This window comes from Apiospora aurea (assembly GCF_038362705.1).
Source record: "Apiospora aurea strain CBS 24483 chromosome Unknown utg000002l_segment0_segment0, whole genome shotgun sequence".
Taxonomy (NCBI): Eukaryota; Fungi; Ascomycota; class Sordariomycetes; order Amphisphaeriales; family Apiosporaceae; genus Apiospora; species Apiospora aurea.
Genome location: NW_027117389.1, coordinates 2,959,490 through 2,986,820, shown reverse-complemented (window position 1 = coordinate 2,986,820; position 27,331 = coordinate 2,959,490). Strand labels below are relative to the sequence as shown.

The 27,331-nt window shown below is 46.5% G+C and overlaps 6 protein-coding genes across 6 annotated transcripts; 2 read left to right on the top strand and 4 right to left on the bottom strand.

Moving 5' to 3' along the window:
* Window positions 1-272: 272 nt before the first annotated feature.
* PG986_003310 (uncharacterized protein) lies at window positions 273-782 on the bottom strand (the record flags this gene model as incomplete). Its single annotated transcript, XM_066839532.1, has 1 exon — window positions 273-782. The coding sequence occupies one exon, from the start codon at window positions 780-782 to the stop codon at window positions 273-275; it is 510 nt and encodes a 169-aa protein (XP_066704596.1).
* Window positions 783-7,572: 6,790 nt separating this feature from the next.
* On the bottom strand, window positions 7,573-8,864 carry PG986_003309 (uncharacterized protein; the record flags this gene model as incomplete). Its single annotated transcript, XM_066839531.1, has 4 exons — window positions 7,573-7,664; window positions 7,758-8,097; window positions 8,212-8,545; window positions 8,599-8,864. 4 exons carry the CDS (start codon window positions 8,862-8,864, stop codon window positions 7,573-7,575), a joined length of 1,032 nt encoding a protein of 343 aa, XP_066704595.1.
* A 2,591-nt stretch (window positions 8,865-11,455) lies between these two features.
* Window positions 11,456-12,352, top strand: PG986_003308 (uncharacterized protein; the record flags this gene model as incomplete). Its single annotated transcript, XM_066839530.1, has 1 exon — window positions 11,456-12,352. One exon carries the CDS (start codon window positions 11,456-11,458, stop codon window positions 12,350-12,352), a length of 897 nt encoding a protein of 298 aa, XP_066704594.1.
* A 6,572-nt stretch (window positions 12,353-18,924) lies between these two features.
* On the bottom strand, window positions 18,925-20,888 carry PG986_003307 (multicopper oxidase; the record flags this gene model as incomplete). Its single annotated transcript, XM_066839529.1, has 4 exons — window positions 18,925-19,273; window positions 19,353-20,145; window positions 20,206-20,765; window positions 20,827-20,888. 4 exons carry the CDS (start codon window positions 20,886-20,888, stop codon window positions 18,925-18,927), a joined length of 1,764 nt encoding a protein of 587 aa, XP_066704593.1.
* A 2,004-nt stretch (window positions 20,889-22,892) lies between these two features.
* Window positions 22,893-23,449, bottom strand: PG986_003306 (uncharacterized protein; the record flags this gene model as incomplete). The annotated part of the gene is made up of 5 exons (XM_066839528.1): window positions 22,893-23,022; window positions 23,085-23,175; window positions 23,233-23,262; window positions 23,313-23,339; window positions 23,362-23,449. The coding sequence occupies 5 exons, from the start codon at window positions 23,447-23,449 to the stop codon at window positions 22,893-22,895; spliced, it is 366 nt and encodes a 121-aa protein (XP_066704592.1).
* A 1,353-nt stretch (window positions 23,450-24,802) lies between these two features.
* On the top strand, window positions 24,803-27,231 carry PG986_003305 (FHA domain-containing protein; the record flags this gene model as incomplete). Its single annotated transcript, XM_066839527.1, has 2 exons — window positions 24,803-25,999; window positions 26,062-27,231. The coding sequence occupies 2 exons, from the start codon at window positions 24,803-24,805 to the stop codon at window positions 27,229-27,231; spliced, it is 2,367 nt and encodes a 788-aa protein (XP_066704591.1).
* Between the last annotated feature and the right edge of the window lie 100 nt (window positions 27,232-27,331).

Sequence of the window (27,331 nt, the reverse complement as noted above, 5' to 3'; positions counted from 1 at the left end):
AACACTGGATATTGAAAAGTTCATAAGTCAGCTATTTCTTCTAGGTATTCAGTGTGTTTATTAGAGACTTGGTTCATAATGAATGGGGCATACCAGGGGTACACATTATGGACTGGCCTGAAAGTCAAGACTGTGATACAGGAGGCGCGCAGATTGCTCTAGATCACTGTACTGCACAACTTGCAAATAATTAAATATAACCATTTTAACTCTCGAGAAAAGAAATTGCTATATTTTCACTTATAGTATGCCCTTGAAGATGAATAGCCTGCTCAGACCGCAGAAATCGCAGAAGAAACCACGACGTAACCACACATGGAGAGTAGAAAGAGTACAAAAGGCCCCAGAACGATACCTTCGATCGCCAGGCCAATGATGACTATGATGAACAGAGCCAAGCAGTTCTTTGCCAGCACCGCCTCGCCCGCGTTTTGGAATACATGGTACCACTCCCACGCGTACTTGGCCGTGATGCAGTCGAAGACCATCGCCACGATCGCGAGGACGCCCGAGAACCACTTGTACCCGTTTCCCGGCGGCGCCGGGGACAGTAGAAACTGCAATATCGTCTGGACGTAAGAAAAAGCTATGTGCATGATGCAGCTGGCGAGGACGAGCCCGGTGTGCGCGGCATCGTGGCCCAGGCCGTGCTCCTCGAAGTACGGCTTGATGCCGTTGTTGGTGATCCAGGCGAAGTAGGCCGGTACGCAGGCGAAGACCGAGATGAAGGCCAGCTTCAGGACAAAATAGCCCCAGGGCCTCGGGGTCGCAGTTTCAGACATGACCCTGGGACCTGAAATTGGGATGCCCGAGATAGCAATTGTTTATGGAAGCTCTGAGCAGGGTCTGTTACGATGAATCTCAAAGTGGACAGGGAGCCGGTGACGTTGGATGCTGGGAACCTGAAGATGTCGCAGTAGGATGGAGACAGGGGGTCGCCCCTTGACGCGCCTAGCGCGCTACGCTAGACATTTCATTTGTGTATTTATTAGCAATAAGGGAAAAGATCGATAACTCGGTCGAACCATCGAATAATCGAAAACAAACTTTATTATTTAAATCTACGAGGTCGAATTAACCTAGCCGAACCTTTATCGAGGGGACGCAGCTAAGGCGCTACGGTATGGATGATCCGATAAATAATCCGATGGTTATTAACACCGGTCGCGCCGGACTCGCGCAGAGCTAGCACTACCCGCGAAGCAACGTCGCGGCGTACAACTAAGGACCTTAAACGCCTTAAACGCGTTCCAGCAGCGAAAATAGCTCGAAAAGAGGTATCAAAAAAGGATTAAAGCATTTAAAAAAACTAATCGCTAATTTAATAACCCCCAGTAGTAAACGTAAAGAGATTTTTTAAGTAATTAGGGAACTTCGTACCGAAACGACCGAATTACGACCGTACCTCGACGACGACGATAACGCGCTAATAACCCGCGGGGAATTGCGAAAAATAGTCGAAAAAGCTATCGCTTAAACTACGTAAAATCTTAAAACTATATAGATTAAGTCCTAGGCTTAAATTATATTTATACCGCGTAACAGCGATTCTATTACCTAATAACCGAAAATTATTATCCCAGCCCGCCGAAACCGCGAAGTAATAATTAAAAGCGTAGATTAATTTAACGATATTTAAAAGAGAAGGCTAGCAAATATTGTATAAAGTATTAATACGGTAATCGGGTATAGCGAAGCTATCGTAGTAAAGAAACTATTTAGCGGCGATATCGTCCTTACCTTTAAAAACGAGGCGAAAAAACATGCAAAAAATAATGGATAAGTTTTAAACGCTTTCGGGATTAATACGTAGTTTACTTACAAAAAACTCGCAATTATCGCGAAAAAGGTCCCAACGAAAAAACTACGGGATACCCACGACGAAGCCGCGTTACTACATAGCTTACTCGCAAATAAATATAACCTAAAAAAATCTCGAAATATAAGCGTAGCCTGCCGAAGAATCCCGAAATACGCTACGCTTCCCTTATCCTATATACGAGCTCCGTCCAAACTGCGAAAAACTTATGCGACAACGGCTTAATATAGGATTCCAAGATCTTCGACTACGAACCGTATAACGCCAGCCTCCGTATCCAACAATACTACCGCTACTACGGCTACGGCCACGTAGCTAAATATTATCGGAAGCAGCAGCGATATAGCTACTGTTTTACAGCAGTACACCCTAGGGGAAACTAAGAGTGCCCTTAAAGAAGACTACGAGGCAGGAAACGTTATATTAATTACGGTAAAGAACACACGGCGTGAGATCGCGGCTGCTCCGTAGCGATTTAGTAAAGAGAACGCGTAAGAAAAACTTATACCCACCGGCCTCGCTAGTTCGAAATCCGTAACACCGGCGATAATTCGGTAGAAATAAGGCGTTTATTACTACCGACGACGTTCCCTACTAGCGATAAAGAAAAGTATATAATAGTTTCGCGGAAGAGAGGCCGCCCGCGATTCGATTCGACAGCGAGCAACTAAGGCAAAAAAACACGTTCGCAAAGCCGGCGCAGTACCGTCGCTCCCCTATTAGCGTAAGATACTATTATAGTTTTATAATTATAAACTTACGAATAATATATTAAAACGTCGCAGTATCAAAAGCAATAACGGCACTTACCTTAATTAACTAAAAAAAATACGATATATTAATACTATAAAAAATATAAACGAACTCTTATACGTAAACCGCGTACTATTTAAAAACAACTAGGTATCGAGTAATTTACGGCGAGGGCCGAGCGGCTATTTATATATATAAACGCCTCGATATCGCTAAGCTAAAGATTAAAACAGGCCCCGATTAGGCTATCGTTATAATACCGAGGGGAAAAAATAGCCGCTTTATTATATAATTTATATATTCACTAATTTAAAAAACTTTTCGATAACGAAGCCCCTTAAGCGACCTCGATACGACCTCGTACCCCGGGCGACACTTACTCGTCGAAGACTTTAATACACACCATCCGCTTTAGAACGTGTATAACAAGAAATCATACGGAGTAAACAACCTTTTGCCTTTACGGACCAATAGAACCTAGAACTAGCCACGCTATATAGAGAAATTACGAGACGACGCCACGGATAAAAAGATTCCACGCTAAACCTAGCCTAAGTAATACGAGGAACGATAATTTTATATAAAAAAAACCCTAGCTTAAAAGGTTCTAACCATAGGGCACAGGTCGTCCGCGTCGAACTAAAAGCTAACTCGCTACGAAATAATAAAACAAAAGCAGAGGGATAGAACTAAACGATATTAAATAAGGGGCTAGTATAAGCGGAAACCGGAGCACGTTTAACCGATATCGCCGAGCTAATAAACCCGGAAAAACTAAATTAAGCTATTAATAACCTTATAAGCAACCTATAAAAGATTACCGACATAGCAGCCCCAAAAAAAACCCTATACTAGTAAAAATACGCCTTAATAGTTACCGGAGGTCCAAAAAGCGTAGACTATAACGAAATAACGATACCGAGCCTATCTCGCGATACCCTCGCAATACACTTAGAACTAATACACCGAGTTGAAAACGGACTTAAAAAGAATCGTTTAAATAACGAAAACGAAAAGCTGGCGCTACGTAATCGCCGCTGCCTCCCACGATTTTAAAACACTTTAATCGCTCGAACGATAAGCCCGACTACGGAGCTAGACGCCACTATAAACAGCGGGAATCCCAGAATTACGACGTAGCGAAAAAGCTGCTAACGAAGCGCGAAGCCACGACGAGAAAGCTACGCTCTTTTCGAAAAGGTTCTTCCTTAACTTAGAAGCCGACCTTACGAACTTAAATACCGTACCGAACTACGCCCCTAGCCTTACCCCTATCGAGGCAGAGGTAACGGTTAAAGAAATAAGAAATATTATTAAGCAGACGGGACCCTGGAAGGCTTTAGGGGAAAACCTTTTACCTCTTAGTTTCCTTAAAGCGTATGGGGAACCCCTTTTCCGGACGTTAGCCGGCTTAGCGACAGCGAGCTTCCGGCTTGCCTACTTCCTTAAACGTTTCCGTACGGCAAAGGTTATCGTAATCCTAAAGCTAAATAAAACAGCAACTAAAAAGCAAACACCTAATAAATAGAGACCTATTTCATTACTTAGTACGGTCGGGAAGGTAATAAAGACAGCTATAAACCGGCGAATTACCGGAATAACCGAGGAGTACTCGTTTTTACCTAAAAGCTAAATAAGGAACCGAACGCAGCGGTTTATCGAGCTGGCTATTTAATTAATTATCAACGTTATCCGTATAACGTAGCAATAAAAGGGCGTCGCTTCCCTCTTCCAGCTCGATATTAAAGGCGTTTTCGATATAATTAACCATAAAAAATTAATTACTATACTCCGCGAAAAGGGACTACCGGATTAGGTTTACCGATAGGTCGAGAGTTTTATTACGGATAAATCGGTCCACCTTTATTTCGACGGTAAGTCGTTAAGGAGGATCCAGCTCCGCGCTAGTGTTTTATAAGGCTCCCCGTTATCACCGATCCTCTTTATTCTCTATATCGCTATACTATACGAGGAGCTAAAAACGCACGAGTAGCTTATTATCGTCGGATTCGCGGATAATACGAATCTTATTACCGTAAGGCCAGACTACGTTACGAATTGCCGAAACCTAAAAAAAGCCTAGGAAACTTATAGCCGCTAGGCACGCACGAGAAGGATAGAGTTCAAACCTAAAAAGAGCGAGCTTATCCATTTTACTAAAACGCGAAAAGCTTATACGCTATAGGTACGCCTCGGAAACGCTATTATAACGCCGGTAACCTCTACGAGATTCCTCGGCGTCTAACTCTATCGGAAGCTATAATAAAAAGACCATATCTTAAAAATTAAAGCGAAAATAGCAACTCAAACATTAACTCTCACCAGGCTCGTAGCGTCAGCTTAGGGATATTCGGTACGAAGGGTAAAAAAGCTTTATACGAAAATAATACATAACGTACTCGCGTACGAAACGTCGGCTTAATATAAAATAAGCGATACCGAAAAAAGGCCAGCCCTTAGCCTTATAATAGTCCAAAACTCCTATCTCTAAACCGTAATAGGGATATATAAAGCAACCCCTTAATACTACTTAAAAACTAAAGCGGCAGTTCCCCCCTCGACCTTTATCTAAATACGAGGGCAGCTAGTTTCGAAATACGTATAAAAACTACCGGAAAACTACAACTTTTACGCGACGCCTATATAAAAACGGCAGAAATTATTAATAAAAAACGTAGCGCAAAGAAAAGGAAACAAAGGAAACCCCAAAAGGCCACTAACGAAACCCCCACGACTCCATAACCAAGCGACGCTCAATTAACGTTAATCAAACAATAACTAAATAATTAAACGGTCAAATAAGCGCTCAAAAAGAAATAAAAATAAAAATAGTTCTATACCGTTACTCCAACGCGAGGCCGCCGCAAACTAACTACAAAATCGCCGCTAAACTAGGGAGCGTACCGTCGTTACAACGATATGCTCAAACACGAAACATCGGTCCTAATATAAACACGCACTAAAAAAATAGGGCTCAAATCGTTCCTATTCACCTGTCGGGTTTTAGACGTCCCGACGCCGCTATACAACTACGGTAAAGGACAGGAGACAGCCGAACACCTAATCCTATACTATAAAAACTTCGAGGGAAAACAAAAGTAGCTAACAAAACAGCTAACACCTAGTCCGCTGCGAACTCGTCGCGATTTAGCGGCGCTTACTGCAAAAAAGATACGGCGAAAGTTATCGCAAAGTAGCTTTTACGGACCGGTCAACTACCGCTGTATAAGTTAACAATAGAGATTAAGGGACCACCCGAACCTAAATAATCTCTCTTCAAGCCCTAAAGCAAGGGTCACTAGGCTGATAAGTAAAAACCAGCATAGTAACGTCGAGCACGTGAGGTAGATTTTACGATATTAGCAGCGTATATTTTTAGTCCAGCTTCGGCACGGTTTATTACACCAGGAACTAGGTAGATGTACCGAAGGCCTTCGGCATACGGCGTACTATTAATAATAATAATATTTATTAGCACGGTAGCACCTTTCTCTTTTGTCCTTTCTTTCTTTCCTTTAAACAGCACTTTAGCACTCAATATACCATCGGAACGCTCTCTGCCGTGCGATAGAAGATTATGTGTTTCTGCAACGATTGCATCGTGTTTTGAGCAATATATATATATATATACTCGGGTAAAACAATGAGCTGAAAGCGTTTAGGTAACAAAGAGTCTATCCTTGGAATGGTTTGTTAGGCATGCGAACAAAGAATGTTATCAATGGAACTGCCAACCTGGATTCCAACCACAGTCAGAATACATGTAGCTGGCAATGAACCAAGGCGGTGCCTGTGCTTAAATACATTGTACCTAGTTGAGCCGATCTTACACTAGACTACTGGGAAAGAGCAAGGCGGCTCTATACAAATTTAGATTCGCCATCCCTGATTGCTTGTCTTCGGATGACTTCGCGTTTGAGAATGTTCTTAGTAAGCGTTAGGTATTCCAGACGAAATTCCAACACTTTATGTTAACTGTTATCGACACGAACTGGGCAATGCAGTTATTCTCAAGGGCTGGTTCGCCAAACACTTCCAAGTTCTTTTACTGATATACTACCAGGCCATATGGACGTATTTTGAGAGTGCATGCAGTAACGAAGCCAGGTTTTGCATAGACAGATCAGCTCAGACGGACAGTACCCTCACTTTATGAAGGTATCACGCTACGCATCTGATCTATAAGGAACCTGACAGGGGTGTAAAACTTCTACCCACGACGTAGTATCTTTCGCAGCCAGCCAAGCCGATCCCACCGCCGTGACCGAGAGGAACCCAATCAACTCGCTGGTATAATTCTATGAGTGAAATAGTCTCGCAGTAGACTGCATGTAGGGGTTACAGCAGTAGGACAGTTCCCAAAAGTCCTGTACGATAGCCTTCGCCGCCTATATCATTATGGCCTTCAAAATATTGTGCCCCTAGCGTTGGCGAAACTCCACGTGCACAACATCTTTTCGGCCACAAATAATGGATCGACCTTTGCAGAAATAATCCTCTTCGAAATCTGGTCTCGAATAGGGCCTCAATGGGGTAGATTTCTTCAACGCTGCCTACCTCGCCCCTGTCTAAGATTCAGGGGAAAGGTTGGGAAAACCAAGGGAAGGCCTGTGCCCACTAATATAGTAGCCAACATATATACTTCTTATATATCGATAAGAGTGTTGGGACGAAAACGGGTACAGGATGACCATGCTCAATCCGGACTGGGGGTTGCTGGCTGTGCCAACTGCCAACAAACATCAACATTCGTCCCAAAGAACTTTGACTCGCGTTTGGTTTCATATCAAGGAAAGATCGCAATAAAAACCTGGCACCAACAAGGTTTTTAGATCGAGCATACGCAATTGGCCCAACGTCTACCAAATACCTCGGGAGACGGAATGTCAAGATCAAGGTCGAGGTCAAGTACACACAACTGGCTGGGATACGACGCTATTCCATGATGTATTGGTAGTCTGAAATTATTATTAAATATTACAAATCTAATTCCATATCGTCTAGTATGTGTACCGGTAGCACATGGCACCGTCCAAGGTGTCAATGACGTCGCGCACCTTGACGTCAGGCTTGATACCACCAAGAGAGATGGCTAATTGACTTTATGTTAGCATGCGCAAGGACTAAGTGGGGCCGGCGACAGGTGAAAAGGAGAGAGAGGAAAGGAGGAGAGTCTGCAACTTACGTGTATCCATGGTCAGGGCAGAGCCATCGGCAGTGAGACCGCTGATGCTGGTCCGGCGGGCCGGGTCGGCGTTCTGCCACACGCGATAGACGCGGTCGATGTAGCTGTGGTGCATGTAGAACGCCGGGTCCGATGGTGAGATTTCGACGTACGCCATGGTACCGCCGATGCCGTTGTGGCCGTAACCGTGGGGGCCGTACTCCCAGCAGCGCTCGAAGTCGGGGTAGTTGCCCATGCCGCGGCAGTAGTTCTCGAAGTCCGAGTTGCACTGCGCCGTGTTCTCGGCGGTGCCCTCGCGGGAGACGCAACCACCGCCAACCTGCTGGATGCCGGCGAATTTCTGAAAAAAGGGGGTCGAGTTAGCTTCCATGTGACGAAACCGCCTGTTGGCGCATTGGGAGAGGAGAGTGAAAGGAGGAACCTACGCCGTCGTTCAGGCACCCGTGCATGGTGCCGAAGAAGGTGGGGAGAACATGTCCAGCTGGGAGAAGCGGCCGGCATCCTTGGTCTCGTCCCACCACACAAAGGCGCGGTTGAAGCCGCACTCCTCCCTCAAGATCTGCTCGAAGGCCCAGAGGAAGTAGCGGTGCCACAGCAGGAACTTCTGGTTGTTGTGGATCTGGGGGGAGAAGTTGCGGTGGATGACGGCGAAGTCCTCGAAGCGGCTGTTGGACCCGGCAATGCGAGCAGGCCTCGATCGCAGGCACTGGATGGAGTCGACGAGGGCGTGACGGTCCGAGTCCGAGTACTCGCGCCATTCGAAGCGCATGTTGGGGTTGGACGAGCAGCTGTTCACGGCGTTGATCTTGAACAGCTTGTTGGCGGGCTCCTTGTGGGAGACGGGTGCGTTGATGGGGGGAGGGTGCCGTTGCTGAAGGCCTCCTTCATCTGCTCGAGGGTGAAGAGCTTCATGGTGTGTCCCGGGTCCTTGGGAGCGGTAGGATCCAGGGCCGGGAGAGCCAAGGCCGTAGCCATGGAGGCGCCGAGGAGGGCGCGGGCAGCGACGGAGAACCACATGGTGCCAAGCTTGAGATGCGAGTCCGGGACCTGAAAGCGAAGGACGAAGATGGAGTTGTGGGTGGCAAGCGAGAAGTCCCGTTCAGCCATCCCCAGGAGGCGGCGCCATGCCGACCTTTATGTATGCCGCCTGCCATGCTGCAACTGCAAGGCCAACGCGCCGAGGCGGCTCAGCCAGGACGAGTAATCTGGCAAGACAGGCCCATCCCAAGCCGAGCAGTCCGTAGGCATAAGCTCGTATTGCGGTATTGTGCTGTGTGCCATGCTAGACAACGTGGTGGGCAGTAGTTCCATGTTCCAAGGAGCCCGGATCAAGTGACAGTCGCCTGCCCTACCTGCCCTAGCCGCGAAAGAAGTCTAGGAAGTGCACAGAACCGAGCGCTAAGTCACTTCATCTCATTTCCGAGTCCCGAGCGCTGTACGAACCAGGTTGGAGGGGTGGGCCGGCAGCTGCTGCAGATAGCGAATAGCAGCGGCGCGTAGTCGCCTGTTTCCCGTGATCACCGCGCATTTTGCCCTATTGCTGGGCCACGCTGAGCCATACTGGGAACCTTGGAAGGTAGGTCTAGGACCGATCGGGCGAACCGTCGACCATGCGCGAGCAGGGCTTGCAAGGGTGCCCTATACGAAAAAAAGTGTCGAGAAGCAGTGGTTGAGTGGGTAGTGCGCCCCCATCAGCTTACGGCGCTTTCTTGTTTACGAGCTGCTGCATGGAAGAACCAGACCATTGACATCGTACCACGCTGTTCCCCTTAACTTTCGCTGCGATTCCGTGAAATTAGCAGTCCTGTTTTCGGAATGACAGCAATGCTGCGTCATCTTCAGCCCGCTCTTTAGTGCTTTTCTTTTCTTTTTCGGACCTACCTAAGTCAGTGGGTAGAGTTTTCCCGTTCGGCTGGGCCATGCTAACGGCCGGCGGCGATCCCTTTTTCAGCTTGGCTTTTTATTGAGTCGCGTTGGCGTTGCCCAGCTCGTCAATAATTCCAATTAGCACCAGCCCTCGCCATGCACAACCAGCAAGAAGAAAGCAGGCTATCGCATCTTCTGCCCTCTTTCCCACGCCTCCAAAAAGCCGTTTGACCACCCTACTTAAGTAGGAACTCCTAGGAACTCCTAGAAGTCCTAGGTGACGCCTCCCCCGCATGCGGGAATCCCCCCGCGAGCTTCCTTCCCCTCTCCCTGGTCAGCAATTGCTGGGCAATTGCCCAGTACTGGTCAGCACTGGTCAGCACTGGTCAGAAGTGGTCTCCATCCCCATCGCCCATCGACCCATCTCCATCTCGTCCGTTCAGTGGGTAATGACTCGACCCCCGTTCAGATCTCGCCGACCTGCCGGTCACGCCTAGCCCAGAACATGCATACAGTAGCGCTTGGGCCTGACTTGCGGGCGATTTTCTGCGTCTCTAGCGTTCGCTGGGTGGATGCAGCAGCCCCAAGTGCTTCTCCCGTTTTGCCCCTGTGCCTGGCATTACTTTGACTTAGTAGTTAGTAGCTGCGAAAACAGGAGCTCCCCCAACACTGGAAGCGATGTCATCGACCGTAACTTGAGATTAACCCGTAATCCCGAGGGCCCGGCCGAGCACTGGAGTCAGGTCTGCCTGACCGAGGCACCAGCATGACTGGCTGGTCGGCTCCTAGTCTATCTGACGACAATCTAGTAAGCAGTTACCATGCATGCCAAATAGCTGACTCGCTTCTCGTGTTCAACTTGCGGTGAGACTATCACATTGCCTTTACCAGATACCGGCTAGTGTGTCCAGTATATATAGTGATCTGCCAGTTTGGCGACAGCCACAAGCGACAGTGGGAACGCCCACGCCGCAAGTAAGCAACCATGGCCATGGCTGCATAGTGGTGAGCCCACGCAAGGCGCAAGGCGGCCTGGTAACATTGCTTTGCTGTGTTTTCGCCGGTTGAGCTTGGCTACATCCCAGCCGGGCTAACGGTTACATCATCCGGAAGAGCACGAGACATGCAGTACCGAGCTGATGCAGGGATCTTTCCTTACGAATAAAGGCACGGGAAACTAAGGCTGGGTGATCTGACCTGAGAGCCCGGGCCCTTGTTTGTAGGAGGCTAGACTGGTTATAAACCCACGACGACGACATGACGACTTGTAAGTTTCCCATAACGCGAACTGTAGACTGGAGGGACAGATATGTTCAACCCGCACAAGCGTTGTTACCCAAACGTATAGTAAGAAACAAGCACTCACCGATCTTCCTAAAAAGAAAATAGAGCAAATACTTCCGCTGCCTGCAGTATCGGACCCTTTTGTGCAACACTGCACCTGCACATGGGGGCTTGCAGAATGCATTTTCACACCGCAACCTGTTCAAGTCTCTGTGTCACTTTGAAGGCCCGAAGGCTTGCTGGTAGAAGCCATACCCACCACTACCGAGGGGTGCCCAGTGGTGAATGCTTCTGACCTTGTTACAAGGATGGCGTTTGCTTGCTTTTTTGGCCAGCTTGGTGGCGCACCAGGTTCCCCTCACCGACGCCGGCGCCTGCTTTCACTGGTCTCGGTCGGTTGGAAAGTAAATCCGGAATGTCGAGGTGGCTGCCTTGGGGCTAATACGCGAGTAACCAGAAAATTCCGAGCATCAACGTCTGCCAACGTCAAGCCTGTCCTGTACCGTGTTCTTCATTGCAGAGGCTTCGGTATCAACAAAGTTGTCGTCATGTTTCGTGGGACTCCGGTCTCAAAGGCGTGCCTACCTGGTATACCCAGGGGCTTCCATCTTCGTAGCCACGCCACGAACCCGTCTCGGGGTCTTCTTATTACTTCACGAATAGAGCTTGCCAAACTGGCTTCATCAAGCTATCATGGCGTTCCCACTACCGACTTAGAGAAGTCCGAACTCCCCAGTTTCTTCGCTCGTAGTCGTTTACCCACGAGCTCGAATCCGCGCACGATTGTCACAGGGCCACGATCCTACCATGTTAGTGGAAGCGCTTTGCACATCTACTCTACTCGAAGCAACAGTCCAAGCAAGATCTCGACCTCGTCTCAGAAGGGGATTTCATCAAAGTGGTATTCCACTGGAGGCCCAGCAGGCCCAGCAAGAGATGGGGCCTCTACAGAGATAAGCAAATTTTGGGATGGCCTCCGTACCTTGTTGGAGGCAGTGCTTGAAAAGGGAAGATCCGAATTCGCCATGATTACGATTCAGACAGACCACATATTCCGCCGTGTAAAAGAGTATCATGAAGTGGAGCCTGGTAATCGTTTTGTTACCGGACTACAAGTCCATACCAAGATTCTCAGGGCAAGAACCAAGTTGAAGAAATACAACGATATGCTGATGAGTGCCGCCCTACTCGTCGGTATGGACCAAACACTACACGGCACACTAGGCGAAATGGAAAGAGCGTTGCTGCGTCTGGACAACAAGTTGGAGAAATGTCAGAATAGACTGCGTGCAAGAGAGCTTGATCCTCCCAAGAGACGGGATGAAGAAAAGAGGCACAGCGAGAATAGCCTTAGTACTTACTTTGCATTAGCTCAGGCCGAAGAAAACGACAGTCGTAGCTACGATGATGTTTCAACAGATGGGTTTGATGGTATTGGTCTCTGAAGGTATCGTGTTCTGAAACCTCTTGGCTCAGTAGGAATGAAGAGTGCGGAGGAATCTCAAAATATAGTCTGCATCTCATTACATTGAACTTCTTCGGCATTCTTTGTGTTTTATTACATGTTTATTAAGGAGAGTTCTAAGGCTTGGAAGGCACAGTTCGGTAGAAGTCGATTCGTAAGTCCAGTTAAAAATAGACTTCATCCCCAGCGATATAGCTTTAAGACTAGCTGTGTTACGTTACAGGGAGACGTATAACCGCCGTTCGATATAGCATTCGTGCTAGCTGAACCACGTATTACTAAGATAAGATGCAACCCCTACTGGCTGCCCCCCCCTTCACTGACCCCCTTAAAATAGATGTAAAAATTAATAATAATAGTAATAGATAGGTTAATTAAATAACACATACTGCATTTTAAAGTTTATTTCAGTTTATATGTATTATAATAGAGTTACCTTTAACGTGGTTTACTACTACGCGACGTATATTACTTGGCGACGCACCTTAATTTAATTCTAATATAATTAAACTTTAACGCGTAATACTTTTATAACTATAATGCTTAATTAATCTTAAAAAGATTAGATAGTTTTAATAATTTAAGCGATACGAAACGGACCGAATTAAATAAATTAAAGAGTAATAATAAAAGCTTATAATATACCCGAATTAATTTTACGTTATCGAATTTACGGCCGAACTTTAAAACGCGAAATCCGATCGAAACGACGTAAAATAAATTTAATTAAAAAAGAGGTATTTCGTAAATATATAATTAATTTAGATATCCGAGGAATGCCTCTCGATTTCGTTAGTATAGAAAATATGGCTAATTTTTTTACCGCGTTACGCGGCGGCGACCGCGTCGGTAAGTACTAGGTTAAGCGTTTTATTAACCGTAATCTAGACTTAAAAACTAAAATGAATCGTCGGTATAATTATTAAAAAGCTTTTTACGAAAATTTTAAAGTTATTTCTATTTAGTTTACGCTAATCGTAAATATAAAGGCGAAATACGGGATCGTTAACGAAAACATTTAAAATTTCGACGAAACCGGCTTTATAATAAATATAATCGGGTTAATACTCGTCGTAATACGCGCCGAGCGGCGTAAAAAAGCGAAGTCGGTTTAGCCTAATAATCGGGAATAAGTAACGGCGATTAAATAAATTAATTTATAGGGTTAATATATTCCGCCGTTTTTAATCGTTTAAAGCTAATATTACTTTATAAATTAATCCCGCGAAGCCGATTTACCGGGTAATTAAGTAATTAAGCCGACTTTTAATAACTAGATTAATAATAAAATAAGCCTAGATTAAATTAAGTATTTCGATAAATATATTAAATTATAAACGAAAAGTCGTTATTATCTCTTAATTTTTAATAGCTCCGAAAACTATATTTCGGCCGAATTCGAAATATATTACTAAGATAACGATATTATTATTATTAATATACCTCTTTATTTATTATATTTACTTTAACTTTTCGATATAATACTTTATTCGCTTTTAAAGCGTATTTATTTAAAAAAATCGAGCTATTTATTAAAGCTTTTATAAATTATATTATTAAATTCGAATTCTTTATCGCTTTTAAAGCTGCGTATTTTATTATTTTTACGGAAATTAATATTAAATTTAAATTTAGCGTATTTAATTTAATACCTTATAATCTTAACGAGGTAATTAATAAACTAAAAGTAATATAATGCGTTAGCCTATGCGCTAATTAGTGTGGAGACCCTACACTAGCCTTACCACCCTGTTATTAAAACCGACCTACCGTATCGGCCTTAGCTCGATTTTCTCTTCCTTTCTTTCTTTATTATAAATTCTATTTATTTCAGGACTTATTTACAGCCTCGTCTTATTAAGACCTAATAGCGTGACTATTTACGACCGCTTTTTTTATTGTTTAATAGTATAATATTTTATTTATTTATCCGAACTAATTAATATTACTTTTGCCGTTACGCGATAAAGAAATAAACCTTAATTAATTAACGTTAAAAACTCTTAGTATTTAACGATTTACCCCGAGATAAATATATTATAATATATAATAAAAACGACCGTACCTCTTAGGTTAAGGTTAAGCGATATATATAATTTAATTAAAGTATTTTCGTGAAACCCGTTAGCGGATTTAAAAAATCCGATAAAAAGTTAACTCGCCTTTCCCGCCGTTCCTTTAACCGATATAACCTATTAGTTAACTTAAAGACTAAGTTAACGTAAATTATTTAGAATAACCCCGATAATATAAAAAACGAATAAAGCTTTTATACCTTTATCGATTTCGAATAATTATAAAAAGAGGCTTAATTCTTATAATACGACATTATTATTAGTAAATTAAATAGCGAAAACTTATAGGCCCGATTAAACGCCCTATTCGACCGATATATATACGACGGTAATAAAGCTGCTTTCCTTTTTACTCCGTAAATTAAAATTAAAAAAGCCAAGTAGTCCTTTAAAAATAGACTCGTAATTATCGATAAGTTTAAGAATATATATAATAATTTAAACGAGTTATTTTAGGAAGTACGCCTTACTTTCCTACTAGGTTACGCTCGTATAGTATAAATATCCGACCTTTATATTAAAGCTTATCGAGTGAACTCTTAATTAAATATAATTATTATTTAAGCTAGATATTTAGTTTCTCTCCCTCCGTCCGATTATTATAATATTTATAAGGGCGAGAACCTAATAAAAGAATAACTTAAAATTAATAGATTAAATAGCGAACTCCACTCGTTAAAGTCTACTTTAAAGGAATTAATTAAAGCTTATAACGAGGCTATTACTACCCGGGAGTTCGTAGAGGTAACGTAATCTACGGTTTAATTGAATATACGGTTTAATTAAACACTTTCTAAGGCCTTGTATAACGAAATATAAATTAATTCTATTATAACGTATTTAATATATTAAAATTAATCGGAATCCTCTTTTTTAAATATTTTTATATTATTTTAATAGGTACGCGTATTATACCCGGGCTTCCCGTAAATTTTATAGCGTCGCGGGCGCGTCTTAAGCTTTTTCGTACGACTACTACTTCGGCGCGATTTATCCTATAATTGTTTATTAACGTCCTTTTAAGACTACAGGTTTTTTTTAATTTATATACGAAATAATCCTCTATCCTATAGCCGTTTTTTTTCGTACGGCGGCGCCGGCTAAATATTTTATTTATTTCTCGTAGTGCGGTTATTTTACCCTTTAAAAAAGCGAGCCGGTATATTATTTACGTTATATTTTTCGTAATTTAATTAAGTCTAATTAAAATCGACGTCGGAGAGTTATTTTAATGCCGTACGATACGGTTTCGAATATATTCGGTTTAAAATTAAGCTTTAATCGGGTTATTTAAAGTCTTTAATTTTTAAAAAATAAGTAAGCCGGAAAACGTCCTCGAAAGTATTAAAGTACGTAGCTTTATATTTAATTATAAAATAATATATTCCGGATCGTACGGAACGAGTCCGGTCCTTCGAAAGCCTCCTTATATATTCGAAACGGTAAAAATCGCTTAGAACGCTTTTAAAACGCTGGTAGGAAATCTTTTTTTTTAAAATATAGGTAATATACGCCCGTATAAAGCTTTTAATTTCTTTCCCGTACGCTTTTTTAACGTACGAAAACAGCCGATATTAAAAAGCTAAAGTTTATACGACGAATAAAAAAGCATATAAAGTATAATAATCGAGTTTTTTTTATAATAAAGCTCGAAAACTATCGAATAGTAGCTTTTATAACCGTTAAGGATTAATAAACGGTAAACACCCTTTATACGAGACTTCGTGTATTTATCGAAATATCGAATTTAGTCCTCGCTTTTTTTATTCGTAGTCTAGTTATTTTTAATAATTACGATTACCTAGTTTTTTAGTAATAAGCTGTTTTCGTACTAAGAAAAGAGGTACGTTTTCCCGGCAAAAATAATATACGAAAGGATAGCGTAACCGTATAATTTAACGCCTTATATTATTATAATTTATTCCCGGTTCCTTTATTATATTACTTTAAGCTTTCCGTATTAATTAAAAGTAATTACGATTATTTCGAACGAGATTTAACTTATAAAAAACCCGGTTTCGTTAAAATTATATATATATTTTTTTTTAAAATTTTATACTTATTAATTATATTCCGTATAAAAATAAACTACGCGCGATACGCGTCGAGATTTTCGTAAAGAACTTTTTAATAATCGATTTTTCGGTTAAAATACGTTCAGAAATCTAGTTATCGTCGTACGAAATTAGAAGTTTAATTAACGCCGACGCGTTCCGCGTCGCGTAAATTAAGTAATTAATTCGCTATATTTTTAATATTATTTATTCGAGGCGGAAACGATCGCGAATTTAAATTAATTATATATTATACGATTAATTACTCTTCGAAATTCGTAAACTTTTACGTTAACGATTACGTATTTCGTTATAAAATACTACCGTGACGCCAGTAACGTAAGGTTATATAGGGAATATTATATATTCGCGTTACGGCTTATACGCGTAATTTAGGGTTTTTTTAAAGCGTTTAAAGCGTTAATTATATATCGTTTTCTTTTTATTAATTTACTATCGTGGGTAGTAAAAGTATAAGGTATGAAATATAAGTTATACGGAATTAAAAGAAAGTGTTTAATTAGACCGTGTGTTTAATTAAACCGTGGATTACGTTATATTAATAGTAATAAAAAAAGGAAAAAAAAGAGATTAATCTATTTTAATTAGTAAACGAGTGAAATTTAACCCTTTTATATACTATTATTACTATTTAAAGGCTTTAAAATTATTTAAAATTAAAAGGGGTTAATTAAAAGGGGGGTAACTAGTAGGGGTTATATCTTATAAATACTTTAACGTTATAAAAGCCCTATTCCCGTTCTCACCCCCTTTTACCCCTTTAAGTTTATATTATAGTGTGGCGTAATGCTGGACAATAACAATTAACCTATTATAGCCCTAGAACTTTAAATAGTTATCTTAATTCAATCCTTTAAGTTATTATTTACATCATCCACAGTTCTGGCCAACTTGCTTATCTGTTCGTTCCACCCAAACAACTAACCTCGTCCTATTCCTCGCATGTCATGTAGCAGGACATGAACAACACAAATAGATCGAAGTCTGAAATGTGGCCCTGAACCTAGCCCTACGCGTTAGACGCCAACAGGACGGTCCGCATCATCCTCAACACGCCCTACAAGAGCACGCACCCCACGCACCTACACGGCCACGGCTTCCACGTGCTGTCCGAGGGGCCGGGTGCCTGGGACGGCCCGGAGCCGTCGAGAGGCCGCAGAACCCACTGCAGTGCGATATTCACCTCCAGCCCCGCTACGGGCACCTGGTGGTCCAGTTCACGACGGACGGAGCGGTCCCTGGCGTGATGGATCAGACATGTGTCGACTGGAACAGCTGGACCCAGCAGAACTATGTGGATGACTATCAGGGCAATATATGCGGCTTGATGTGCTAAGACCGGTTCTGCCATAATGATACTGTTGTGCTCCTTCCTTCATTCCACTCACTCGGCCCCTGTTCCAATGTGAACTACAGTAGACCACACCTTCGCAAATTCCCACAGAAGTAACTAAAGACAAGACTGCCCAAGAGTTCCTCACTTCCATACCGGAAGTACTGAGAAGTTAACGGTAAAAAAGCGCAACAGGGATTAATACGATCTCGACAGACCTTTCTTCTTCAGCCCGCCCGCGCAGAGGGCGTGGATGCTTGGGCCAGTGGTCCGATGTCCGACCCGAAGTGCGTATTGGTCCCCAAGTCAAGCGTGGCCTACCGCCCGCCCTCGAGACCTGCGCATGCACGGGTAGAGGCCAAGGATTAACTTGCCCCAATTTGCGACTATTTTCTGTTCGGTTCTTTTTATCGAAGCGATAAGCGCTACTATAGTGAGACAAGTAGGCCCGGTTCCGTGGGAGGAGAGAGGGAGGAACGGAAGCGGGGTGGCACTTCCTTTTCTCAGAGCTTTGGAAAAGGCCGGTAGGATTTCCTTTTCTTTCTTCGAGTCACGCCGCTGAGTGTCTCGGAGGTCCCGTTGATCACATGGTGTTAGGCGAACGCTTGCAGCAGGGATTTCCAACGCGTCCAAGGGAGATGGGCATAGTTTCATCTCTGTTCTACTTCAGGCGGAGCCTTGGTCGAAACTGGGATATCGAGCAGTGGCCTTGCTAGTGGCTGGGTTCTGGCGACGGAAGAGGGTTTACTACTTTTTGCGACCCGATCGTGGATATCATCGCATAGATCTTGACTCAAGTATCTCGTGCCGTAGCAAGATGTCATAAAAGGTCCAATATATGTAGATTATATACTGGCAATGTGTAGGGGGCGAGATATCCATCACTATAATGCGTAGTTACCTGATATGGTGATGGGAACGATGGAAGCCATCGAGGATAAGTGATTATAGAAAGCTATCGAGCTAACTAATATGGACTATTGATAAAATTATACATGCATGTTTGTACAGGCGAATATATACAAAGAAGGTTAAAGGGGGGTAAGGGGAAAGGCAACGCCCTACATAATTAGATGCCACTATCGATTTGGTCCACCACCGTCCTTGACGTGAATTCATCCCATTCGCGGCATGTTTGATAGATGCTGTCGGGAATGTCCAGCTCGGTGACCTCGTGAGAGTTGAAGAGGAACTGAGTGAAGAAGCCCTGAGCTGCATGCCAGGCGATGTGACAGTGGAAGGCCCAGAGGCCGGTGTTCCACGTGTCAATCTGGACCACGAGATGGCCACCGCCTTGCACCATGTGCACATCGCGGCGCAGAGGGTTGTTGGGATTGGTGATCGTCGAACCATCCCACTTCCCGGGGCCCTGCGAAAGGACATACATTTCCACGCCGTGTGGATGCATGGGATGGGGACTATTAGATAAGTTAGGTAAGAGGAAGAGCTTGCTTGATGAAGGGTCGAACTAGGGGACTCAAGGGTTTCTAAACTTACGCGATGAGCGGGTTCCAGATGTTGATGCGGATAGAGCTGTTGCTGCCGTAATCATATATGCCGGCTTCTGAACCGAAAGAGGTCAAGTTACCCTCCTTCGCCGCCAGGAGGGTCGGGTGGTTGTAGTCCGCACGCGGCGACTCTCCGTCCAATGTCCACAAGAAGTGGTCCGTCTCGTTGATGATGACGCCGATATCCATCTCTTGGGTGAAGGATGGCTCAGGGACCGGGATGGGGTACATCGGCTGAGTAAGGTAGAGATCGTCATTGGCGCATGTGTTTGGGTCCTCGTCGGGCCAGGCCTTGCTGTCGGGCAGTTCGTTCTCATTGGCATCATCGTAGAAGATGGCGGCCTGTGCAAGGTGCTGCTTGGCTACCGAGCAGGGGCTCAGGGTTGCCCGGAGCCAGAAGGCCGAGTCGAGCCTGCCAGCATCGGCCTTGACGACCACATCAACTCTCTGGCCGGTGCCGACGACGACCACTTTCGTGTCATAGGGAATGATCGGGGTCAAGTCGTTAGCTATAACCGTCATGGTGTGCCCATCGATCGAGATACGCTCAGTGCCCTGGGCTCCAGTGTTGATAAATCGAAGTCGGTGAGTCTTGCCCTTCTGGAACCTGAATTTGGCGACACCGGCATGGTTGTGACATGGAGTCTTGTCATCCCTCGCCACCATGCTGCAGTTGAAAAGCATCTTGCCTTGGATCAAGTTGTTATCGGCGATTGTCTGCCCGCGGAACCCAGGCGCCATGATCTCGTCAATGACTGATTTGTAATCCTTGTGCCACCAATCTGCTACGCGTTAGCATTATCTATCATCGCTATCATGGGGAGTGTGATACCTGTACGTACCACTGACCATGATTGGTCCAAGATCTGTATCGTAGTCAACGTGGTTGGGTCCATAAACCACCAAGGGACCCAACAGCCCCCCGGCATATTGAGCCGAATAGTGAGCGTGATACCATGTTGTGCCGTAAAGTGTAGCTTGGACCTTGTAGGTGAAGCTTTTTCCAGGGGCGATGGGACATTGGGTTACACCTGGAGTGCCGTCCATCCAAGGGGTTTGAGTCTGGAGAAATCCATGGAAGTGCATCGATGTGCCCTCTTCAATATCCGTAATGTGGTTGTTGACCTTTACTTCGATGTAGTCACCCCAGTTGGCCTCGATCAGAGGCCCCGGAAACTGCCCGTTCACCAGCAGCACTGACTTCTGGTATCCGTCGGGGGCTATAACGTCCCGCGTAATGTTGAACTCATAGTGCCTTATCACGCCCGTCGTCGGGTAGTCGATGTAGGCATTGGTCCCTTCGGCTGTCCTGTTTCCCCACGGGGCGACACCGTAACTACCGTCCTTGCCCATGAGCCACATCGGCAGCGTGGGCAGCAGTAGAGTACCCCATAGTGACTTCCTGTATCTCGTTAGGCCTGGATCGTCTGAGGCGGGGAGGAAAGAGACAGGCGTGTACTTACAGGTTCTGCTGCTCTGGAGTGATGGAGCCCAGAAGACCACTGCAAAGTGAAAAGAGACCCATTGATACGATTCTGGAGTTTGCCTGGCAGTCTTAAAAACCTCCCAAGACGAGCGCATAGAAGATATCTTCGAGAAGTAAAGCGTCACTGAAGGGGAAGACGGCATGGCCTTAATATTCCAGGCCTGCCGCGTCTCTTGGGTATTCTGCTAACCTTGGACGTGCGGAAATCCCCGGCAAATACCACTGCAGCAATCATCTGTTCGCAATGGGCACATCTTGCTACTGGACAAGCTTTCGTGTCTTACAAATGCGGAGAGGACGCGGGTAAAAGTTATAATTGAAGTTGCCTTTCGCTGGACAACCTCGTCTCGCCGGGTGTTGATACTGCAATTAGGCGAAGTTTCGATAGCGCAATTCGGTGAGACAACGGCCAAAGCCCCAGAGAAGGATGGACGCGACTCCTCTCCCTGGCAGCCGATTGGGTGGCACTGCTGGCCTGCACGTTGCTCTGGATTTCGTACCTGCATCCAACTGCGACATCTACTTTCCTGGGCCTCTGGGCCATGGGGCCGAGCCATGGCCTGCTATCGCCCGGGTCTTGCTCAACCGCAAACCACCATGATCCCACAAGGCATTGTTCAGGTGAAAAAGGGCCTAAACCCGCCTAAGAAAACAAGAGAAAGGCCGTAGTTGGAGGCCCAGAATCCTTGATGTGCCGGTGGTATACTCGAAGCCGGGCTCTCCGCAATCCAACCGCAAAAAGAAAGGACGGTTCGTGGTGGCCTCTCTCGAGCTCCTTGCTTCTTCGCTGCAGACCTAGAGATCCCGCGTCACTCATCTTGTAGCCATGACAACCAGAGGCGAGGCATACTTGCTTATGTCGAAAGGCCCTGGCAGCGTCCGATGAATTCGTAACAAAGTTCCTTTTCGCCCGTCGCAAACATGATCCCGTTGGATTCCAGGTATCGCCACACTTGCCCACACCACCCCGCGGCTCCTTCCAGCTGAGAAATTTGTCTTCGTGGGCCAGCTGGTTTTCCATATTCGTAAAATTTTTAGGTGAGACATGATTGTGCTTTGTTCTGCCGTGAATAACACGGCGAGACGGTGGTGTGCAACGGTGCCATCACGTCCGTCACATGGACGGAAACCGCCTTATCGCCCCTTTTTGCTCATAGCCCGTTGTGACTGGTCATTCGATAGAGCGGGCGCACACGGGGAGTCCAGGCTTGGCTTGGTGCTTGGTCTGCAGGTTGCAATAGACTGCCACGATGGCTCGATAGAGTCGCGATGAATCCTACCAAAGCATGCGGCCCCGATTGCATCCGGTCGGATTGGATGGCAGCGGGTATGCAATGCTGGGTACGATGGGGCTGAAGGCATGAGGTAGAGTTCGCAATAGTGTTTGGGATCCAAATGAGCTAGCTGTCCGTGTAACAGAACCACTCATTTCTGCCTACCGCCCACCATCCATGGCCACCACCATGGCACTGCGGTCTACTACGGTCTGCCACCACTTCACACCCAAGGTTTTCCCAGATCCGTTCAGTACGTCGGGCGGTTAGATGCCATCTGAAGTCTTTCATATTAAGATGACCCAATTTAGCCTCGACATTGGGCATTGTCTTGCATTCCTTGCAGCCCCTCTCCCTCCGTTCTCCAGGCTGGCCGCCACACCTTCGCTACATAACAATGAGCATGCATGCATATATGAATACGAAACCCGAATTTTGAAAGGAAGGTGTTTATTTGCGTAATGTAAGGCGGGGGAGGCTGCCCATTGGGTAGCCATCAATACCAAGTGATAGTAGTAACTTCAATACAGCCATCACTATCACAAAGTAGATTATTGCAAGTCTTTGCCGTCCCGCCGACAGAGTACCGAATGCGCACCCAGGTTGGCTGTAGAAACGCATTGCTTGCAGTTTTGCCCATCACAGACCATCGTACACTTCGCCATGGAGGACAAGGCCAGTCAAGCTGCCGTGCAACCTCGAATGGCATTATTGCGCTGGCTTCTCGAAATCTATAGCCTCGGAAGAATTGTTGTGCCCCAATAGAATCTTACAGTGCTCGTGGTCTATAGGCCTTCTGCGCAGCCATAATGTAAGGCCGCCTTTGTGCGCGCAGGAAAGCTTCGTTTGCGATGGGGGATGCATCGGATCGAATGACACTACCAATGCCCATGAAGAAGCTGCCGGAGGAACTGATTAGCAATCGTCGTGTGGCTAGAGAAAAGGGGCAGCCAGTACTGACCCAAACGTCGCGCCCGATCCTGCCATGTACTGGCCCAATGTGCGCATGATGCCGTTTGCTCCCGCGCCGTATCGGAAGATATTCACAGTCCCTATCGGGACGAGTTAGTGCGCCAGAACTTGGGTCTTGCGAAGATTGCGCCACATACCAAAGATGAAACCGATGATGACGCCGACAGCTACAGATCAAGTCAGCGACAGTCGGCTTCGGAGGGCGTATGCTACTGACTTCCGCCCATCATGCCACCCATTTTCACTGTACGACGGTTAGCTTGAACGGCCAGTCGACAGGCGCGCATTCTTCCACTGACTCTTGTCCAAGGCCGAGGGGCCGGCGGCAGGACCGTGACCGACTGGTACAGGCATGGCTGCTGCTTTAGATTCGGATTGGCGTCGTAGTGATTGTCCGTGTAGAAAGGGCAGCCTTTTTTCGGCTATTCAGAGGTTCACTTCTTCTTCGGTAGTGGAGTATCAAATGGATCATATCATCAGGTCCCAGGAAGAGCTTCGAGAATCGTGAAGCACGGGCCAGCGCGGCCTTGATAGCGGTTTCTCCACAGCGGTGGTACGGTTCTTTGTATCCGACTTTACATCTTTACAGCGGGCCTGTTCTGCGTAGCCGGCGGGTCAGGCATGTTAGCTGGAGGCACGAGGTGCATTCTGGTCTGGTAGGTAGTATTATTTTGAACTGCCAGCACCTCCAAGCTCAATGTAACGAGACTGTCCCTTTGGGAAAACAGCTCTACAGACACGAACTTGTAGGTTGATGGTTACTTGAGTAATTAAGTAAGCAATGTTGTATGCTACTGATGCTGGGTAAGTAACCACCGACGATGATCGCGTGCCAGCCGCGCCTAAATCTACCTAGCGACGGCCACTGCGGGTTGCCTACCAGCCTCAGCCTACGGAGTACTGACTCGCTGTGGTTTCAGCAACAGCGGCCCCCCATTGGGTTCCCATTGGGAGAAAAAGATTGGAAAGTGACGGGGTCACGTGAGTAGCGCTACCCAGGGCTCGGTAATGGCTTATTATTATTTCCCTACTTGAAAAAAAAACATTCGCAAAGTTCCTAGAGAAAGGGACATCGTTGGAATCAATCCTAGTGCGGCATCGTAATCGGGCCACCAGGGAATTGTCTGATCTGTCCTGCAGATTGGCAATTTCAGCAGCAAGAAAGAGGGAAACGCATCCGGCTCAAATTTTACGAGACAGGCACATCAGAGACTGGGACCGGGACTGAGACTGGGACTGGATGGGTTGGGGTGGTGGTGAGACGACGACACCCAGACACCCCGACACCCAGACGCCCCCCCCCATGTTTGCTAGGGTGCTAGTAATCACAGCAGGTGCCATAGCCATTCTGGCGCTAAAGAAATGAGCCTCGAACCTCATTTTCAACCGCACCTCTTCGCCAGATCTCTATTCACCTCCTCATAACGCGAGTTGCGGCATCCCGTTACTGCGAATGAACGTTGGTTTCACTTCTTCTCGCATTCTTCCCAAACTCCCTTTTTAAACGGTCAGCATCGATACTCGGGTCGCCTGGATGGTGGAGAGCCCGCCTTTGACGACATCATACATTCATTTCCTTTCATCATCCCCGTCACGACGTTGTCATCACCCAACACGACCGTCGGCTGGTTCATCCCCGTTCTCTTCGAAATCATCGCCAATTCGCACACGAACTCGCTCTCGACCCGACAACATTAACCACCCCTCATGACCGCAGTCGCGAGCCCCCCTACTCTGGTGCAACACAATCGGCCGGCATGGGGAATGAATGGTCACGGTGGTCAGACTCTTAACCAGATGAATCCGGAAGAGCTCAACCGCATGTTTTTGCCTCGAAAGAACATCCAGAGAACAAACTCTTCCTCGTCTCTGTCCTCCAACGCATCCAACTCCTCCACCTCTACCGTGCTCGGCCCCAACACCCAGCAGCCTTCCCAATCCAACGCGGTAAATGGCGGCGCGTCCATGTCAGCTGCCGGGGATCTGAGCTCTTGGCCCAATGCTACCGGCGCCAGGAAACGGCCCCAAGGCAAGGCTCCTTGGCCATCTTCGAAGCCTGAAGGCCAATCTGATTTCTCAGCTGCGAGATTGTCAGCGCGACCGCAAATGATGCCCGGGAGTGCCAATGGAGGCCCTGTAGGTGGTGGGCTTAATGGCTCCTCCTCCATGCACTCGCCCTCCCCGATATTGCAATCCCAAGGACAAATGGCAAATCAGTCTGGCATGCCCCGCCCTATGACTGAAGGCGCCCCATCAGGTGGCCAACCTGTACTATACCTGTTGTCGTTGAACGGTACCTTCGAGCGCAAGACCATATCCGTTCCCTTCTCCCCTGATACCCTTAGGATTGGTCGTCAGACGAACGCGAAGACGGTTCCGACTCCAATCAACGGCTTCTTTGACTCCAAGGTCCTGTCGCGGCAGCACGCAGAAATCTGGGCAGATCGTCAAGGGAAAATATGGATTAGAGATGTTAAATCGTCCAATGGCACATTCGTCAATGGTACACGGCTATCTCAGGAGAACCGCGAGTCGGAACCGCACGAATTGCAGACCGGCGACCATTTAGAGCTTGGAATCGATATTGTGAGCGAAGACCAGAAGACGGTGGTTCATCATAAAGTGGCTGCCAAAGTGGAACATTCTGGTTTCTTGAACGCATCAAACAACCTTTTGGACATGAACTTCGGCGACCTTGACCCGGCCAATGGCTCGATGATGATGCAACCGGTTGGCGGCATGCCTTACAGAGGGCGCAATGGAAGCCAAGCTTCCATGGCGAACAATGGGCGCATGATGCCTGCAGGTGGCATGATGGCTGCCCCGCCAAACGGAATGGCTCATCAACGGGGTGGCTTTTTCTTCTCACCCATTAGTACTGAGCAGATTGTGAAGAGGCTTCAGGTAGGTTCCTCCAGGCCAAATGTGCCCTCGGGCTGGCACCAGTTACTAACTTTCCCCTCCAGAGCGAAATGCGGACAGCGCGTCTTCAAACGCAAGATCTCGGCCGGACGAATCAGTTCATAAGCACTCTCCTATCTCACGATGATATTAAGGACATGGACCGGCTAGAGCCGGTTGAGCCACCCAAACCCCAGATGTCTAACGGGGCGATTAACGCGATGCCGTTTCTTAGAAACGACAACAAAGCACGGTTCTCCGATCCTCCTGCTCCTCCGCCGCAGCAACCTTTGCCAGAGAAACCGGATGTGCCATCGCTCAAGCGTGGTACAACAGAGAAGCCCAAGGTCCCTACGCCCAACTCTGGTGCCTCTCCGATTCGACAGGATGGCAACGTCAGCCAAATCCTTCAGCTCACAGAGGCCCTCACCAGTGCAAGAAAGGAGATAGAGTCACAAACATCTCGCATGAGAGACCTGGAGGAGATGTTGCAGCATGAACGACAAGCGCGAGAACTGGCGGAGGAGTTGGCGAGACGACTCGAAGATGCTGCTGCGCCAAAGGTGAATGGAACCTCGGTGAAGCCGGAGGAGAACCAATCAACTTTGGAACAAGCATTTGAACCGCCAGTTGAGAATTCGTCCTCCCCCGACGTTGAGATGACAACTGGCGAGCCTGACGTGAAGTCACTACCCCCACAAGTTGATGCCATGGAGGCGTCTGCTACACACTTGCATACTCAGCTTGAGACGATGGTCTCGGAGATCAAAGATCTTAAGCAACAGCTCGAAACTTATAAGCAACGTGCTGAAGTTGCGGAAATGGAGCGAGATGCAGACCGCCAATCTTTAGCCGAGATGGCTCTGCAGATAAGGAAAGATGCAGAGGCGAGAGAGGCTATCGTTCGCGAGAAATCACGTTCCAGATCAAACTCGCAGGAACTGCACAAGTTTGAAACAGGCAGCGTTGCGTCGGACGAGTCGACACTCATCAGAACACCTTCGACAAGTTCAAGCGGAGGCCAGGCGACTCCTGGAGGACCTAGCGACCCCCCAACGCTGTCCCGGGCAAGCACTATAACGCCCAGCACAAACCAGACAGGGGGTCTTTCTCGTGATCAGGTTCTGGCGCATGGCCTGCCCTACACATCCATGATTGGTGTGGTGTTGCTGGGCATGGGGCTCATGGCTTATATCAATGGTTGGCAGCCCCAGCCGTCTCGCCTTGAGCGATAGAACAGACGCATCTTAACGACATTACGACTCATTGTTATTACACATGAACACCTGGTCACCTCGACTTGGTTCTCTCTGCAACATAGCACATCTTACTGCC